This window comes from Schistocerca americana, chromosome 1 (genome assembly GCF_021461395.2).
Source record: "Schistocerca americana isolate TAMUIC-IGC-003095 chromosome 1, iqSchAmer2.1, whole genome shotgun sequence".
Taxonomy (NCBI): Eukaryota; Metazoa; Arthropoda; class Insecta; order Orthoptera; family Acrididae; genus Schistocerca; species Schistocerca americana.
Window position 1 is genome coordinate 256753708 of NC_060119.1, and position 18125 is coordinate 256771832.

The window sequence follows — 18125 nt, forward strand, 5'->3', positions numbered from 1 at the left end:
AAATCTTTTGATAACCTATGAGGTACTGAATACAACTGACGAGGCAAAGGGAATACATACGTCTAAGAATGAGGTACACTGAAACTGGAAACTGGCAAAGCATAATGGCCAGTAGAAAAGTGGAAGCCTATAGAAGTTTGCTAGGAAAGAATAGATGCAGATTATTGGATAATTAAATAAAGAAAAACTCGGATGCCAAGCCATATAGAAGCAAAAGAGGAACGCCTGGAAAACGGAATTTTATAGAGGAGGGAGGGAGTTAATCGAACGAACTTGAACACCATTTTAAATTCCGGTCAAATATCTGCACAAGCGACACAATATTGATTCCACAACATATCTTAGAAGACAGACTGAAGAAAGTCAAACCTGCGTTTACAGCATTTGTAAATTAGAGGAAGCTTTTAGAAAATTTGACTGGAATATATTCATTGAATTCATAAAGGTATCAAGAATAAAACACAGGACGCAAGAAATTACTTACAGCTTGTACTGAAATATAACCTCAATTTTAAGAACAGAATGTCACGAAGGAGACAATAATTGAAAAGACAGATGTAGAGAGGATATACAATACGAACTGGTAATCTACATATACATGTACATGATTTCTCAGCAACTCGCCATTAAGTGCCTGACAAGGGGTTCATCGAACTACCATCAAGCTATTTCTCCACCTTTCCACTCTCGAACGGTTCCGGGGAAAAAAGAGCCTTAAGTCTTTCGTGTTGCTCTGAATTCTGTTATTTTATCATGATGATCATTTCTCCTAAGGAAGTTGTCGTCAACAGAACATTTTCGCAATCGGAGAAGAGAGTGACGGAAATTTTACGAGAAGATTCTGCCACAACGAAGAATGCCTTTGTCTTAATGATTGCCATCCCAATTCACGAATCATGTCCGTGACACTTTGACCCGCACTTGGCGATAATAAAAAAACGAGCTGCCCTTCTCTGAATTTCTTCGATGTCCTCCGTCAGTCCCCTCTGACGCGCATACCACAGCGTACAGCAATACTCCTGAAAAGTCGGACAAAATGGCTCTGAGCACTATGGGACTTAACAGCTGAGGTCATCAGTCCCCTTAGAACTACTTAAACCTAACTAACCTAAGGACATCACACACATCCATGCCCGAGGCAAAATTCGAACCTGCGACCGTAGCGGTCGCGCGGTGCCAGACTGAAGCGCCTAGAACCGATCGGCCATTATGGCCGGCAAGGGCGGACAGGCAGGGTGTAAGTAGTCTCTTTAGTAGACCTGTTTGCATTTTCTAAGTGTTCTGGCAATAAATCGCTGTCTTTAGTTTGCTTTACCCGCAGCGTTATCTGTGTGACAGCCCGAATTTAAGTTATTCGTAATTGTAATCCCTAAATATTCAGTTGAATTTACAGCCATTAGATTTGTGTGATCTAACGCGTAACCGAAACTTAGCGGGGATGTTTTAGTGCTCAAGCTGATGACATCACACTTCTCATTATTTAGAGTTAATTGCCATTTTCGCACCATATAGATATTTTGTTTAAATCATTTTGAAATTTGGTTTGATTAGCTGACGACTTTAAAAGACGATTGCCTAATCTGCAAACAGTCTAATTGGGCAGCTCAGATTGTCTCCTATTTATGAAGATCAGGAACATATCTCTATGGTGCGAAAATGGCAATTAACCCAAAAGAATGAGAAGTGTGACGTCATCAGCTTGAGCACTAAAACATCTCCGCTAAGTTTCGGTTACACGTTAAATCACACAAATCTAATGGCTGTAAATTCAACTGAATATTTAGGGATTACAATTACGAATAACTTAAATTCGAGCTGTCACACAGATAACGCTGCGGGTAAAGCAAACTAAAGACAGCGATTTATTGCCAGAACACGTTGGGGTTTGCTAGATATTACTACTGATGGATGTCGCATGACATCTACCACGTTAACTTCTCCATAATGCGCACCTAGATGTATTAATTCTTGGCCTAGTTCTCTGAAACCTTCACCGGAAACAGCATTAAAATGTCTTAGATCTTTAGCACATATTGCAACACACTTTGCTGTAATACTATTTTGTATTACTGCCGATATCCCTGAAGGAGCTGTGCGTCTTTAAATGAGTGTTTCCCGACTGGAAACACAATAATGTGGAGCAGTTTATGCACGATACGTACCCAGTAGACGTGCTGTTTTCGTCTACGACCAACAGAAATGTACTCCATGCTTGGCTTTTTAGAACTTCTCGTTTCTTCAATGTGTAAACATTGGTTTCAATTTTACGTCTTATTGCACTGGCTTCCTCGCGCTGCATGATTACAGAGAGAGACACACCACAAATGAGAAGCCCGTACTGGCTGCAGTCTCACACGGATAATGACACGTGTAATGTGTTTGAAGTTAGGTGCTACGTATTCGGTCACGGCTTCTATGCTCGGTCACTAGAACTAGTGCGGGCAGCCTATCCAGTTAGGGTGTGCTCGCCCCATCTCGTATTTTGTGCTCGCGTACTCGGTCGTGCAGGACTCTACTCAGGACCCTGTCTGGGAGCTGCCTATTAATGGCCCTTGTGGTTACTGAAGCACCAGATGCATGGGGTGTCGGATCGCTCATAATAATGAATTTGGGGCTCTGTGTGTCTTTCTGACGATTGCTCGGTCATGACGTTCCGTCGTCTCCCTGTGTCGAGTGCTTCCACCTTGAGTATGTATTTGGACACGGTGCATGGGGGCTTAATTAAATATAATGCAAATATTTTTAATTTTTAGTAGCTGTCTGGGCGGTTACGCAGTCTCGTAAACGGTTGGCCCTGACTGGTATTTGTACGCAATCTGACTGCATAGAACAACAACAAAGAATGAAACGAAATTTCCGTTAACACAATTAATTAATTAAGTCCCCAGCAACTATAAAACCTACGAAGCAACAAAACACAAGTGTAGCTGTTCTGTGTATGGAAGTGTGATTCAACGTACACATCTGGCACGGTTCTTCCTCAATGCGACAAGATGCTTTAAATACCATTTACATTGAAGTAATTTAAAAAAATAAACAGAAATACTATAATGCCCATAGAAATCAGAAATACAGTCTAATACAAGAACACAAGCCAGATGCTTTGTTGACTGAACCTGTGACCAAGAGGCATTATTGTTTAAGACATTGAAATAATAAAAAAAAGGAATTTTTTACCTTCATATATATTGACAAAAAGCACACTCTGATCATTACAGCATCCCCAATCCAACAATATCTGGTGTCTAGCCCATCAAAACAATATGTCAGCACCTGAACAAGCTCTCTCCATGGGAACTTCTCGACAACGACTCACCACTGCTACATCTCAACAAGCACACGACTTCTCGATAAGCACTGCCTACTACGACTTCTCGACAAGAACTGCCAGTGGAGGCGGCTGAATGATACTCTTCGGCGCAATCTCTGGCGCTGTGGCTCAGTGTAGCCACCTTTCATATGCCCCTCCTCCACGGGCCAGAATTTGATGGTATTTTTGCCAGCATTGGTGGTGAAAATACCAACAAATTCGTGCAAAAAAAAAACACACAAACAAAAATAAAGGATAATATTAATAATTAAATATCACATAACTAGATAAAATTTTGGCTTTGCACTGACCGTTCCATATCCTAATATATAAAATACGGTAAGGAATACAAATGTTTTCATACATGTCAATTTACATAATAGTTTACACAAGTATCATGTGGTTAAACCATTCAATCAATAGCGTCAGCAATGACGAATATGTACCGGTAAGAGTCTCATAACATTTCATAAACAGTAAACACACAAAAAATCTGTTTATACAAATATTCACATAAAATGCTTTCCATAGTTCAATAAACAAGTAGTTGACAGTTCCAGCAGTAGCACCCAGCAATGGTCAACAGGTGCAGACACCAACGAGTGACATTATTTCAGTAGAAACAGTTCCATCAGTGGCACCCAGCAATGTTAAACAGGTGCAGACAGCAAGAAGTAACATCATTTCAGTAGAAACAGTTCTAATAGTGGCACCCAGTAATGTTGAACAGGTTCAAACACCAACAAGTGACATTATCTCAGTAGAAACAGTTCCATCAGTGGCACCCAGCAATGTTGAGCAGGTGCAGACACCAACAAGTGACATCATTTCAGTAGAAGCAGTTCCATCAGTGGCACCCAGCAATGTTGAGCAGGTGCAGACAGCAACAAGTGACATCATTTCAGTAGAAGCAGTTCCATCAGTGGCACCCAGCAATGTTGAACAGGTGCAGACAGCAACAAGTGACATCATGTCAGTAGAAGCAGTTCCATCAGTGGCACCCAGCAATGTTGAACAGGTGCAGATAACAGTCCATAATATTCACTATCACTAATCAGACAGTTCATCAGAGTTTATCAGCAGAAATTAAACATTTCCAAGTAGCCCACATCAATGTTAAACCGGTGCAGGTATGAACAACAGTTTGAATGCACACACAATTGCTTTTACAAAATTATCATCAATGCTCTTACACTAAACATACAATTTATAAGAAACACACAAATGATATCAGATAATTGTCATATTAACTATTACAATATACAAATAACAGTAAACCTATAATATTTATGGGTGTCAGTGCAAGCCACAACAAACAAGTAAAATAATATTTAGGAGATAGGTCGGTACCAACTATTTGGGATTAGGAAAGGAAAACACGCAAAACACACTCACTCATCTTTCATCCACATGAAGTGCTACTGTGTAGTTGAATAGTGATAACTGTGTAAATGCAATTCTGTCAAAGATTTGATGTTCGATGTGTGTATCAAGTAGTAGTGGCAGCAATGTATAACAGTCAATAATAGTTAGTCAACGTCATTGTCATCATGTCAAGACCAATGTTTGCCAAGCCAAATCAAATGTACGGTTGCTGAACAACTGTCAGTGTGCCAAGATATGCAATTACTCCCTCTCTCCAAAAACACGTAAATACTGCTTAGTGATTTAACAAAGTGTGTGTGTAGACAATCTTCCTTCCACTTGAGTGTTCTAGTCTGCCATCTTCATCCTCCTTGTTCCATATAGACCAACAAAAAACATATGCTCCTCACTTATTTTACCTCTTATCCACCGAATCTCCTATAATCATCAGCATCACATAATCTTAAACTTCAATAATACCTCTTATGTCGATACATATAAACCTTATCATCAATATCATTTACCTTACCTCTTGTCCACCAAATCTCCAATAATCATCAACTCACACAATCTCAATACCTCAATAATACCTCTTCAATTCGTCGACACATATATATATTACACGCCTGTCTGCGAAGTTACTATTCAACTAAGTCACGGAATGAAATTCGCAGAGACTTTTTGTTCTGGTATCGACATATCGCTTGTTTACTATCCTTGCCCATTATGTGGAGAAACTGCGCTGCAGCGTCACATATTTATCCATAGGGCTCCGAAGTTTTCAGTTTTGCATTTTCTGTCGATACCTGTATGAATATCAGCTTTTGACCAATTTACATAACTACTTAGTTGTGCATCTTTTTTTGTGTATTAACATGTCCCATACCACAGTGCTCTTCGTTGTCCTAGTTTTTCGCTGTAGCGTGCTTGAATAAAATCGTCTCAGTATTCAAGCCGCGTCAATTCGAATAAAATACTCGAGTTGCAATGGCTATTTTCGCCATCGTCGTCGCTGACAGTCAGTGATATTTCGGTGATGGAAATAGCCATCGAAATCTTTAATATTTAATTCGACTTGATACAGCTTGAAAACCGAGAAAATTTTATTGAATACTCTTTTTGACTGGATGAACTAGATATTAAATGCTTTTAAAAATGTGCATCGCTACAGCAGAACAAACTACAGGTACCTCTTGTTACTTGACGTATAAAGTTTTGGGTGTTAATCACACAACAAGATAATGACGTCTTTGTGTGCTGTAATTTGCAAAAACCTTGATGAGACCTATATGATTCACGATGCACGTGAACATTGCAGTGCGCACTGCGTGCGACTTTTCGTCTGACATACAAATCATTATCTCGAGAATGGAAACAGATATTATTCTGCTCTCAGCTTGCAATACAGTTTCGATATGTTAGGTACATTAAACGCGGTAGAGAAACTAAAAAAATGTGAAATGAGAAATGCAAAGGCTCAATCTGGAAATAGTAGGGGTCAGTGAAGTGAAGAGGAAAGAAGAAAAGGATTTCTGGTCAGGTGAGTATAGGGTAATACCAACAGCAGCAGCGAATGGTATAACGCGAGTAGAATTCGTTATGATTATGAAGGTAGGGCAGAGAGTGTGTTACTGTGAACAGTTCAGTGACAAGATTGTTCTAGTCAGAATCGACAGCAAACCAACACCGTCAACGATGCCGACGTTGTAAGCTGAAGATAAAGAGATAAAATGTATGAGGATATTGAAAGGGTGATACAGTATGCAAAGGGGGCTCGTATAATAGTCATGGGGGAGTGGAATGCAGCTATACGGGAATCAGTAAAAGAAAATGTTACAGGAGAATATTGGCTTAGGACAATGAATGAGGGAGGAGAAAGACTAATTGAGTTCTATAACAAGTTTCAGCTAGCAATAGCGAACACTCTGTTCAAGAATCACAAGAGGAGGAGGTATACTTGGAAAGGTCGGGTGATACGGGAAGATCTCAGATTACCTCATGGTTAGACATAGTTTCCGAAATCAGACACTGGACTGTAAGGTGTACCCAAGTGCAGATATAGATTCAGATCAGAATATAGTAGTGACGAAGAGTAGGATGAAGTTTAAGACATTAGTCAGGAAGAATCAATGCGCAAAGAAGTGGGATACGAAAGTACTAAGGAATGACGAGATACGGTTGAAGTTCTCTAAGGCTATAGATACAGCAATACGGAATAGCTCAGTAGGCAGTATGGTTGAAGAGGAATGAACATCTCTAAAACTGCCATCACAGAAGTTGGGAAGGGAAACATAGGTACAAAGAAGGTAACTGCGGACAAATCATGGGTAACAGAAGAAATAATTCATCGATGAAAGGAGGAAGTACAAAAATGTTCCGGGAAATTCACGAATAGAAAAATACAAGTCACTGAGGAATGAAATAAACAGGAAGTGCAGGGAAGCTAAGACGAAATGGCTGCAGGAAAAATTTGAAGAGATCGAAAAAGAAATGATTGTCGGAAGGACAGACTCACCATACAGCATAGTCAAAACAACCTTCGGTGACATTAAAAGCAAGAATGTTAACATTAAGAGTACAACTGGAAGTCCTCTGTTAAATACAGAGGAGAGAGCGGATAGATGGAAGATGGAAGCCTCTATGAGGGGGAAGATTTGTATGATATGACAGAAGAAGAAAGAGGAGTCGATTTAGAAGAGATAGGGGATCCAGTATTAGAATCAGAACTCAAAAGAGCTTTGGAGAACTTAAGATCAAATAAGGCAGAAGGGATAGATATCATTCCATCAGAATTTCTAAAATCACTGGGGGAAGTGACAACAAAACAACTATTCACGTTGGTGTATAGAATGTATGAGTCTGGCGACATGACCATCTGACATTCGGAAAAGCATCATCCACACAGTTCCGAAGACGGCAAGAGCTGACAAGTGCAAGGATTATCGCACAATCAGCTTAATGCACGCAGGCATCCAAGTTGCTTACAAGAATAATATACAGAAGAATGGAAAATAAAATTGAAGATGTGCAAGATGACGACCAGTTTGGCTTTAGGAAAGGTAAAGGCACTAGAGAGGCAATTATCACGTTGCGGTTAATAATGGAAGCAATACTAAAGAAAAATCAAGACACATTCGTAGGATTTGTCGACCTAGAAAAAACGTTCGACAGTGTAAACTGGTGCAAGATGTTCGAAATTCTGAAAAAAAGTTGGGGTAAGCTATAGGGAGAGAGGGGTCATATACTATAAGTACATCAGCCAAGAGGGAATAATAAGAGTGAACGACCAAGAACGAAGTGCTCGTATTGAAAAGGGTGTAAGACCTTTTGCACCTACTGTTCAATATACATCGAGGAAGCAATGATGGAATTAAAAGGAACGTTCAGGAGTGGAATTAAAATACAAGGTGAAAGAATATCAATGACACGATACGCTGATGACATTGCTGTCTTGAGTGAAAGCGAAGAAGATTTACATGATCTGCTGAACGGAATGAACTGTCTAATGAGTATAGAGTATGGATTGAGAGTAAATCGAAGAACGACGAAGATAAGGAGAAGTATTAGAAATGAGAACAGCGAGAAACTTAACATCAGGATTGATGGTCACGAAGTAGATGAAGTTAAGGAATTCTGCTACCTAGTCAGTAAAATAACCAATGACGGACGGAGCAAGGAGGACATCAAAAGCAGACTAGCAATGGCAAAAAGGGCATTCCTGCCCAAGACAAGTCTACTAATATCAAATATCGGCCTCAATTTGAGGAGCAGATTTCTGAGAATGTATATCTGGAACACAGAATTGTATGGTAGTGAAACATGGACTGTGGGGAAACAGAAGAGAGTTGTAGCATTTGAGATGTGATGCTACAGACGAATGTTGAAAATGAGGTAGACTGATACGGCAAGGAATGAGGAGGTTCTGCGCAGAATCGGAGGGGAAAAGAACACGTGGACAAGGAGAAGGGACAGGATGATAGGACATCTGTTAAGACATGAGGGAATGACTTTCATGGCACTAGAGGGAGCTGTAGAGAGAAAAACGTGAAGAGGAAGACAGAGATTGGAATACACCCAGCAAATAATTGAGGACGTAGGTTGCAAATGCTACTCTGAGATGAAGAGGTTAGCGCAGGAGAGGAAATCGTGGCGGGCCGCATCAAAGCAATCAGAAGATTGACGAAAAAAAAAATAAAAGAGGAAAGGTGCATTTCATAGACTGCAATGTATGACCTACAACCTTGAGTGAATATTTGAAGGTATAAGACGCAAAAAATCGATGTTATTTACCAAATAGTTTTTTTTTTAAATCGACTGAGAGTATTTCATAGCGACTGGCATGTGTAGGTTGCGAGACAGATGCAACAACGTATTGCTCTGCAGGTATACTTGCAAACATTTATTGGTGGACCACAATTATCCCTCTCTGCTAATACACTTTTAAATCAGTCCAAGGAATGGTCACCATCCCCGATTTTACGTGCGAGACTCGGTTAGAATTGTGATTTCTCCCATGCCATTAATAAATACCCTGTACAAATTCAGTTACTTCAAGAAAGACAAACGGATCCAACCAGTCATTAAACTGCCGTGAGTTGGTTTCTAGTAACTCCCAGCAATAATCTCCAGAAAACTAAACAGGGTAAAGTGTCAAAGTCAAAAGGGATTAAATCACGAAAAAACACCAAACTTTCAGTTTCAGTGGGAAATAATTAGTTTATTGTTTCAGTCAGCTCTTTCCAGGCCCGTTTCTTATGTTAACACCACCTCCAGCTAGCCAGAGCGTGTGCCTGTTGAGCGCAACCTCGCTCACTGCATAGCCTCATTCGTCAGGAGCACTGGAATATGACTGACAAGGGGACATTGCAGACTTGCCCTCTCGGATTTTCTTGATATGAAGATCACACACTGGACACCGATTTCCTAAAGGAATAACATGTCATTCTCAGAAAAACTGTAAAATACAAGCCACCCAAATTGAAAGATTTCTAACACTTTTGAAATTAAATTACAAATTCTTCAGTAGATCAGCAAGTACAGTCATCAGACTGTAATCATGGATTGGGCGTTTAATACTTGTTTACTTTTTTGAATTCCTTATTTACTAGCAAGTTAATAACTTAAATAACAAATATTGAATCACAATTTTAGTTACTGGCAGTGTGAAAATAAATTAAAATCTGATACAGGCATACGAAATGCCTTTTTTAAACCCTGTAGAAATAAAAATTATTTAATTTTTTGTTTGATTTTACCATTCTGGCAAGAAATTTAAATTTTTTGTGCATTTCCATGCAAATAGTTATTAGAATAAAATGATGTTATTTTGAATGAAATTTGGGTAGGCAATATTTTTATTCGGAACTCATGTCCGGAAACAGTAGGGTAGTACGTCGGATAGGATGATGTCATTTCACGTCTATCCTACCTTTCCGATCTGGTTCGAGCCATATTTGCGTGTGTTTGAGTCTTAGAGAAACATGGTTAGGTACACGTCTGCAGAATACACCGACATGTTCGTTCTGTACGGCAAAGTTCACGGTAATGGAAGAACTGCTCGTCACCTTTATCAAGATGGTTATCCACAACGTCTGACTGAATCGCATACTCTTTTCATCACAGTTACGCAACATCTTCGAGAAAGTGATATTTTCACCATCAGCAGGCGTGACTGTGGTGCTCAAAGGAGACGCTGCGTACTCCAATTGAGAAAGGCCATACTACATCATGTTGAAGAGCACCCATCAATAAATGCACGAGTAATTGCTCGTGCGATGGGTATTGCTACAATTATCATCATCATCATCTGGTATGATGTTAGGAAGAACTCCGCTTATAGCATCATCAGATGAACCTACACGGTGAAAAGCGAAGCACACTCATGCTCATAAATTAAGGATAGTGCTGATACTTGGTGAAACAACGCTCTGGTGGGCGGTTTGCTGGTTTAAATCACCCCAGGGTATGACCATGCGGCGCATTTGACCTGCGGTCGTCGCACGGTGGCGCTGGCAGCAGTCCACTTAGGCAGAGGTGTGTTGGTGCATGTCAGAGTACGGTTGGTTGGTTGTTTTGGGGAAGGAGACCAGACAGCGAGGTCATCGGTCTCATCGGATTAGGGAAGGACGGGGAAGGAAGTCAGCCGTGCCCTTTCAAAGGAACCATCCCGGCATTTGCCTGGAGCGATTTAGGGAAATCACGGAAAACCTAAATCAGGATGGCCGGACGCGGGATTGAACCGTCGTCCTCCGAATGCGAGTCCAGTGTGCTAGCCACTGCGCCACCGCGCTCTCAGAGTACGGTGCAGTGAGTAAGTGTGCAGACGTTTTCAGACACGCTAATGGTGACTGTGTGTTAAAAATGGCTCAAAGAACACATAGTTATGACGTTATGAGGAGTAGAATACTAGGGCGACTGGAGACTGGTCAAACATAGCAGGTCGTAGCATGGGCCCTCCGTGTGCCACAAAGTGTGATCTCAAGATTATGGAAACGATTTCAGCAGACAGGAAACGTATCCAGACGTTACAGTACGGGACAGCCACAGTGTACAACACCACAAGAAGACCGATATCTCACCATCAGTGTCAACAGACGGCCACGGAGTACTGCAGGTAGCCTTGCTCTGGACCTTACCGCAGCCACTGGAACAGCTGTCTCCAAACATACAGTCTACAGACGACTCAGCAGACATGATTTATTCGCCTCAGACCTGCAAGGTGTATTCCACTGACCCCTGGTCACAGGAGAGCCCGTAAAGCTGGGTGTCAAGAACACAGTACGTGGTCATTCGAACAGCGGTCCCAGGTTATGTTCACGGACGAGTCCAGGTATAGTCTGAATAGTGATTCTCGCCGGGTTTCATCTGGCGTGAACCAGGAACCAGATACCAAGCCCTTAATGTCCTTGAAAGGGACCTGTATGGAGGTCGTTATTTGATGGTGTGGGGTGCACGTACACCCCTACATGTCTTTGACAGAGGAACTGTAACAGGTCAGGTGTGTCGGGACGTCATTTTGCACCAGTATGTCCGCCTATTCAGGGGTACAGTGGATCCCACCTTCCTCCTGATGGGTGATAACACACGGCCCCACCGAGCTGCCATCGTGGAGGAGTACCCTGAAACAGAAGCTATCAGGCGAATGGAGTGGCCTACCTGTTCTCCAGACCTAAATCCCATCAAGCACGTCTGGGATGCTCTCGGTCGTCGTATCGCTGCACGTCTTCTAACCCCTACGACACTTTAGGAACTCCGACACGTACTGGTACAATAATGAGAGGCAATAACCCAGCAGCTTCTCGACCACTTGATCCAGAGTATGCCAACCCGTTGTGCGGCCTGTGTACTTGCGCACAGTGATCATCTCCCATACTGATGTCGGGATACATGCGCAGGAAACAGTGGCGGTTTTCTCAACTTATCACCAATACCGTGGACTTACAGATCTGTGCTGCGTGTGTTCCCTATGTGCCTATGCTATTAGCGCCCGTTTTGTGTAGTGCCACGTTGCGTGGCACCACATTCTGCAATTATCCTTAATTTATGAGCATTGGTGTAGAATGTCACCACATTTTGTGGATATCAAAAATTAGCAAGGGAATGTCTAAAATATACTCCTAACAAAATTTACTATTCATAGAATATCCTCAATACTATGGTGAGAGAAAGGTAAAGAAGACGTGCACCATTCTTAAAAATTTGCCCGAATCCAAAAAGAAAAATTTTTATAGTGAGAGGACGCAAATTTTTTTTAAAGAGACTGGATTGATGTTAAAGAATTGTCATTGTTATCATGATTGGTCGCGGCACACGGAAATTACTATGTGAAAAGTATCAGGTGGCATTATATTACCAGTGTGACAGCTCATTACAGGGAAAAGTAAAAGCGGCTGCATGAATGACAAAGAGAGACTAGCTGGCTGGCGGAAGGGAAGCTATCCATGTGGACAGTGTGACATCATGTGACTAGGTCGTTACTTTTACCACAGAGAATAGTACAGAATTTTATTAGATACTACCACCTATTCATACAAACAATGAAAATTAGCCAGAATGCATAGTATTGATGATGTTCTCTGAATAGTAAATTTTGATTAGGACCAATGGGTGTGCCTAGTATCTCTATACGTTGTGAGTATTTTTCAGACATTTCTTTACTAATTTTAGTATATAGGTTACCCTGATGAAGCGGATTGTAGCTGCGAAACCTGTCGTGTTTTAAGTAACAACAATTTTACCAGCTGTAAGCAGAGTTCTTCCTAACATCATGCCTTTCAACAGCTGCGGTTGCCCGGAATATAAAATAGTTTGTGAGCGTCTGGTATGTATGTATGACCAATAACTACATCCATACCGCCTCCAAAGGGTACAATCATTAATGACACCCGATTTTCCATGACGCATTGAGTACTGTATGTAGTTTCTGCGCCGCTGTATCAATGAGCCCCTAGTATTTTCATGGTGCACAGATGAACGTAAATTTACTAGGGATTGTGCCCTCGATTCTCGAAATATCCCGGTCTGGGCAGTCGGAAACCCACATTCCACGCATATCCAGGGATCCTACACAGATTTGGTATCAACGTGTGGGCAGGTATTGTGGATGGTCATGTGACTGTATTGTACCTGCTTCCATCCAAGCTCACAGGTCCTATGTACTTGACCTTCCTTCAATATTTACTGGGCGTGTTGATGGTTGCTGTGGGACTGAACGTCGGTCACGACGTGTGGCTTCAACATGACAGCGCATCTGTTCACTTTTCAAGTCATGTTCGGGAACATCGGGACCAACGATCTGCACAGTTGGATAGGTCAAGGAGGTCCAATCATATGGCCTCCATGATCACTGGATTTGGCTCTACAGGACTTTTTCCTATGGGACTGAATGAAGAGTTTGGTTTATTAGACTTCTGTAGAGACAGAAAAAACTGGTGGACTGAGGTTTGGTCAGTGCAGGACGGATTCCAGAGAAATCAGTTGTGATCGAACGTGTGTGCCACAAAATAATTCGTAGGTACAGCATGTGCACAGAACTTTGTGGTCACCAAATCGAGCCTTACCTACAGTGGATCTGAATGCTAATCTTTCTTTGAGAAGGACAAAACCGATTAAAATTTTACTATAAACAATAGTGTTTGAGAAAACCTATTAAGTTTACTTTTTCTCCTCCTTGGTTCTAATGAGGGGAACTGTAAAAAAAGTGATGTACTTGGTGACGCCTAATAAATTACTCGTAAAAATACTCGCACTACTAACTTCTTTTCGGAAAGTTGTAACCCAGAAATGGTACGTTTTCGGACATGTGTTCCAGATCAAAATATTATCTAATAAGTCTCCTCCACAAGCCCTAGAATTTTATAAGGGGAATTTTAGAGCACCCTGTATTACGTTATAAACTGATTAATTACATTGACAACCATTAAAATTGCTACACCACGAAGACGACATGCCACAGACGCGAAATTTAACCGACAGGAATATGATGCTGTGATATGCAAATGATTAGCTTTTCAGAGCATTCACACAAGGTTGGCGCCGGTGGCGACACCTACAACGTGGTGACATGAGGAAAGTTTCCAACCGATTTCTCATACACAAACAGCAGATGATCGGCGTTGACTGGCGAAACGTTGTTGTGATGCCTCGTGTAAGGAGGAGAGCTGCGTACCATCACGTTTCCGACTTTGGATAAAGGTCGGATTGTAGCCTATCGCGATTGCGGTTTATCGTATCGCGACACTGCTGCTCGTGTTGGTCGACATCCAATGACTGTTAGCAGAATATGGAATCGGTGGCTTCAGGAGGGTAATACGGAACACCGTGCTGGATCCCAACGGCCTCGTATCTCTAGCAGTCGAGATGACACGCATCTTATTCGCATGGCTGTAACGGATCGTGCAGCCACGTCTCGATCCCTGAGTCAACAGATGGGGACGTTTGCAAGACAACAACCATCTGCACGAACAGTTCGACGACGTTTGCAGCAGCATGGACTATCAGCTCGGAGAATGACTGCGGTTACCCTTGACGCTGCATCACAGACAGGAGCGCATGCGATGGTGTACCTAACGACGAACCTGGGTGCACGAATGGCAAAACGTCACTTTTTCGGATGAATCCAGGTTCTGTTTACAGCATCATGATAGTCGCATCTGTATTTGGCGACATCGCGGTGAAAGCACGACGGAAGCGTGTATTCGTCATCGCCATACTGGCGCATCACCCTTCGTCATGGTATGGGGTGCCATTCGTTACACGTATCGGTCACCTCTTGTTCGCATTGGCGGCACTTTGAACAGTGGACGTTACATTTCAGATGTGTTACGACCCGTGGCTCTACCCTTCATTCGATCCCTGCGAAACCCTACATTTCAGCAGGATAATGCACGACCGCATGTGCAGGTCCTGTACGGGCCTTTCTGGATAGAGCAAATGTTCGACTGCTGCCCTGGCCAGCTCATTGTGCAAATCTCTCACCAACTGAAAACGTCTGGTCAATGGTGGCTGAGCAAGTGGCTCGTCACAATACGCCAGTCACTACTCTTGATGAACTGTGGTATCGTGTTGAAGCTGCATGGGCAGCTGTACATGTACACGCCATCCAAGCTCTGTTTGACTCAATGCACAGGCGTATGCCCAGAGGTGGTTGTTCTGGGTACTGATTTCTCAGGGCCTATGCACCCAAATTGCGTGAAAATGTGATCACATGTCGGTTCTAGTATAATATATAGGTCCAATGAGTGCTCGTTTATCACCTGCATTTCTTCTTGGTGTAGCAATTGTAATGGCCAGTAGTGTAGTTTGTTAGCTGCGATTAGGAAGCTGTATGCTAAAAGTTGACTCACGTGTGTGCTGGGCAGCCACGTACATGTTCAACGCATTGAAGACGGCGCTGCGAGTGTTGGAAGCGAGGTCGACGAGCGGGGACGGCAGCTCGGCGTCAGGCAGACTCCGGCACGCGCCCATGCTGCTGCTGCTGACGGACGGCGTGCCGAATGGCAGGGTGAGGATCGGGGACAATTTCGTGGACCGCATCACCGAGTGCAACTCGAAGACCAAGGCCGCGATCTTCACGCTGGCCTTCGGCGCCGGCGCCGACTACGGCTTCCTGCGCCGCCTCGCAGTGCGCAACAGCGGAGTCGGCCGCAGGATCTACGAGGCCGCCGACGCCCACCTGCAGCTGCGAAACTTCTACCGCCAGATCGCCTCGCCGCTGCTCACAGACGTCACGTTCAACTACGACGGCGAGCAGGTAGGCTTGCGCACTCTCTGAGGACGTTTCGTCACTATTGTTACTCAGGTTGTAAGGTTGTTGGAAGGCTGGTTTGATGCAGCCCTCCAGATAATCTGTCGTTTGCAAGTCTCTTCCTCTCCTAACATCTACTGCAATACACAACTATTTGAAACTTCTCACTTAGTACTTCCATATGTCTCCTGCCTTTATGAAATTCATGAAATCCTTCATGACTCAGCGTCTATCTTACCAACTGATCCTTCCTTTTGGCTCTCAGCACTATGGGACTTAACATCGATGGTCATCAGTCCCCTAGAACTTAGAACTACTTAAACGTAACTAACCTAAGGACATCACACAACACCCAGCCATCACGAGGCAGAGAAAATCCCTGACCCCGCCGGCAATCGAACCCGGGAACCCGGGCGTGGGAAGCGAGAACGCTACCGCACGACCACGAGATGCGGGCATCCTTCCTTTTATCCAGTTGCCGGCCGTTGTGGCCGAGCGGTTCTAGGCTCATCAATCTGGAACCGCGCTGCTGCTACGGTCGCAGGTTCGAATCCTACCTATGGATGTGTGTTCTGTCCTTAGGTTAGCTAGGTTTAAGTAGTTCTAAGTCTAGGAGACTGATGACCTCAGATGTTAAGTCCCATAGTGCTTAGAGCCATTTGAACCATTTTAGCTAGTTGTGGCACACATTTGTTTTCTCCCAAATCTGTTTCAGTAAGCCCCATTAGTCACACCACGTTTCGAAGGTTTCTATTCTCTTCTCGTCTGAACTGCATTAAGCGACAAATAACAACAAAAATCACCTGCTATTGTCAGATGCAGCATTATGTGAATTCAGAGATCTGCCATCATCCACCCCATCGCTCTCTGCAGCACTGATTTCTGGCCAACTACAATAGAGTCAGAACGACGACTGGCAGTCATGGAGAAGAGGATGTTTAGATGGCCAGGTGACGACATAAACCAGAATCACGTTTCGAACGACAGTATCAGGAAACGTTTTGGAGCCAGATTGATCCAGACGAAAATATGAAAAAGCGTACCATGATCGTTCAGACATGTGGTGCACACACAGGACGATACTGTAACAAAGGCAGCCTACACAGTGTAACTCATGAGAAAGAGACCCAAGGGGCAATCAAGACACTGATGGCCCGATTCATTCAAACATGGCCCACGATCAAACAAAATTGAGACAACGGCTCCACTGAGTGCACCCTGCTGCCAATTGGAACAAATGCTAAAGGAGGAGGAGGAGAAGACGAAGAAGGAGAAGAACAAGAAGCATTGTTTGCATAGAAATTCCGCAGTCATGCCTAACAGAAAGATGATCCAGAGGGTAGAAACAGAAATTCGAGGCGTTACTGTAAGCATAGTCTGTTAGTGACATAAGCTGGCAATATGTGAAACAGCCTGACCTAGCCTTATCTTTAGAATAAACTTAGAAAACTTAGTAGTAGGTGTGATTTTGTCACACTACGAGCTGTCGAACAGTAATCCACTGTCAATTAATGTGATATGATACAAATGAGAGATAAGCATAGCTTCATAGCAGACCAGTATCACAGTCATTGGTGTGGGGACGTTATAAAAGAGTAGCGGTTACAAGCTGTAATTAGCGCTGAGACTGGCACAGCCTTTAAGACACATGAGCCACGAGATGTGGCAGGAAAAGTGTCGTTGCCAGCATGGTGCCACAGTCATACTTTCAGAGAGCGATGAGTGGGGAAGAGAGGGGAGGGGAAGGAAGGGAAGGGACGGGAGAGGAGGGGAACGAGAAGGAGGCATGGTGGACGCTGCACTTGACTACCATGTCAGCAAGAGAACGCATGGTGCTGATATACAACGCAAGGTGCTACATCTGTGCTTTTCAACAGTGTATACAGGATGCAGTTTCAGCACACAGTCGATGGTGCATGCGTCCCAGCTCTCCAGTTTTGAGGTGGCAGTTTTCTCTAATGCCACAAGATTCAGATGCTGCCAAAATGCAAAACCAATTTACACACTGCAGTTTGACTGAATAGAGAACTTTTCCCAACTTATACAGCACAAGGAATGAGGAAATATACGACGCTAATGGAACCAGAACTATTTGTGTAGTGGATGAGAGTCTCCTAACATCGGAAATAAATGAAAGCTATGGAACGATAATTGTAGAAAGTGTTTTAAAGGATGTGATCCCTCCACACCCTATCTCAGTGCTAT

The 18125-nt window shown here is 43.0% G+C and overlaps 1 protein-coding gene across 2 annotated transcripts in view; it reads left to right on the forward strand.

The window, feature by feature from the left end:
• LOC124564066 (inter-alpha-trypsin inhibitor heavy chain H4-like) overlaps positions 1-18125 on the forward strand; it is a 158094-nt gene that overhangs the window by 62471 nt on the left and 77498 nt on the right. For both annotated transcript variants that reach the window (XM_047130991.1, XM_047130995.1), the window contains exon 9: positions 15535-15926. In XM_047130991.1, the coding sequence (XP_046986947.1) occupies positions 15535-15926 (392 nt within the window). The remainder of the gene's footprint in view (positions 1-15534; positions 15927-18125) is intronic.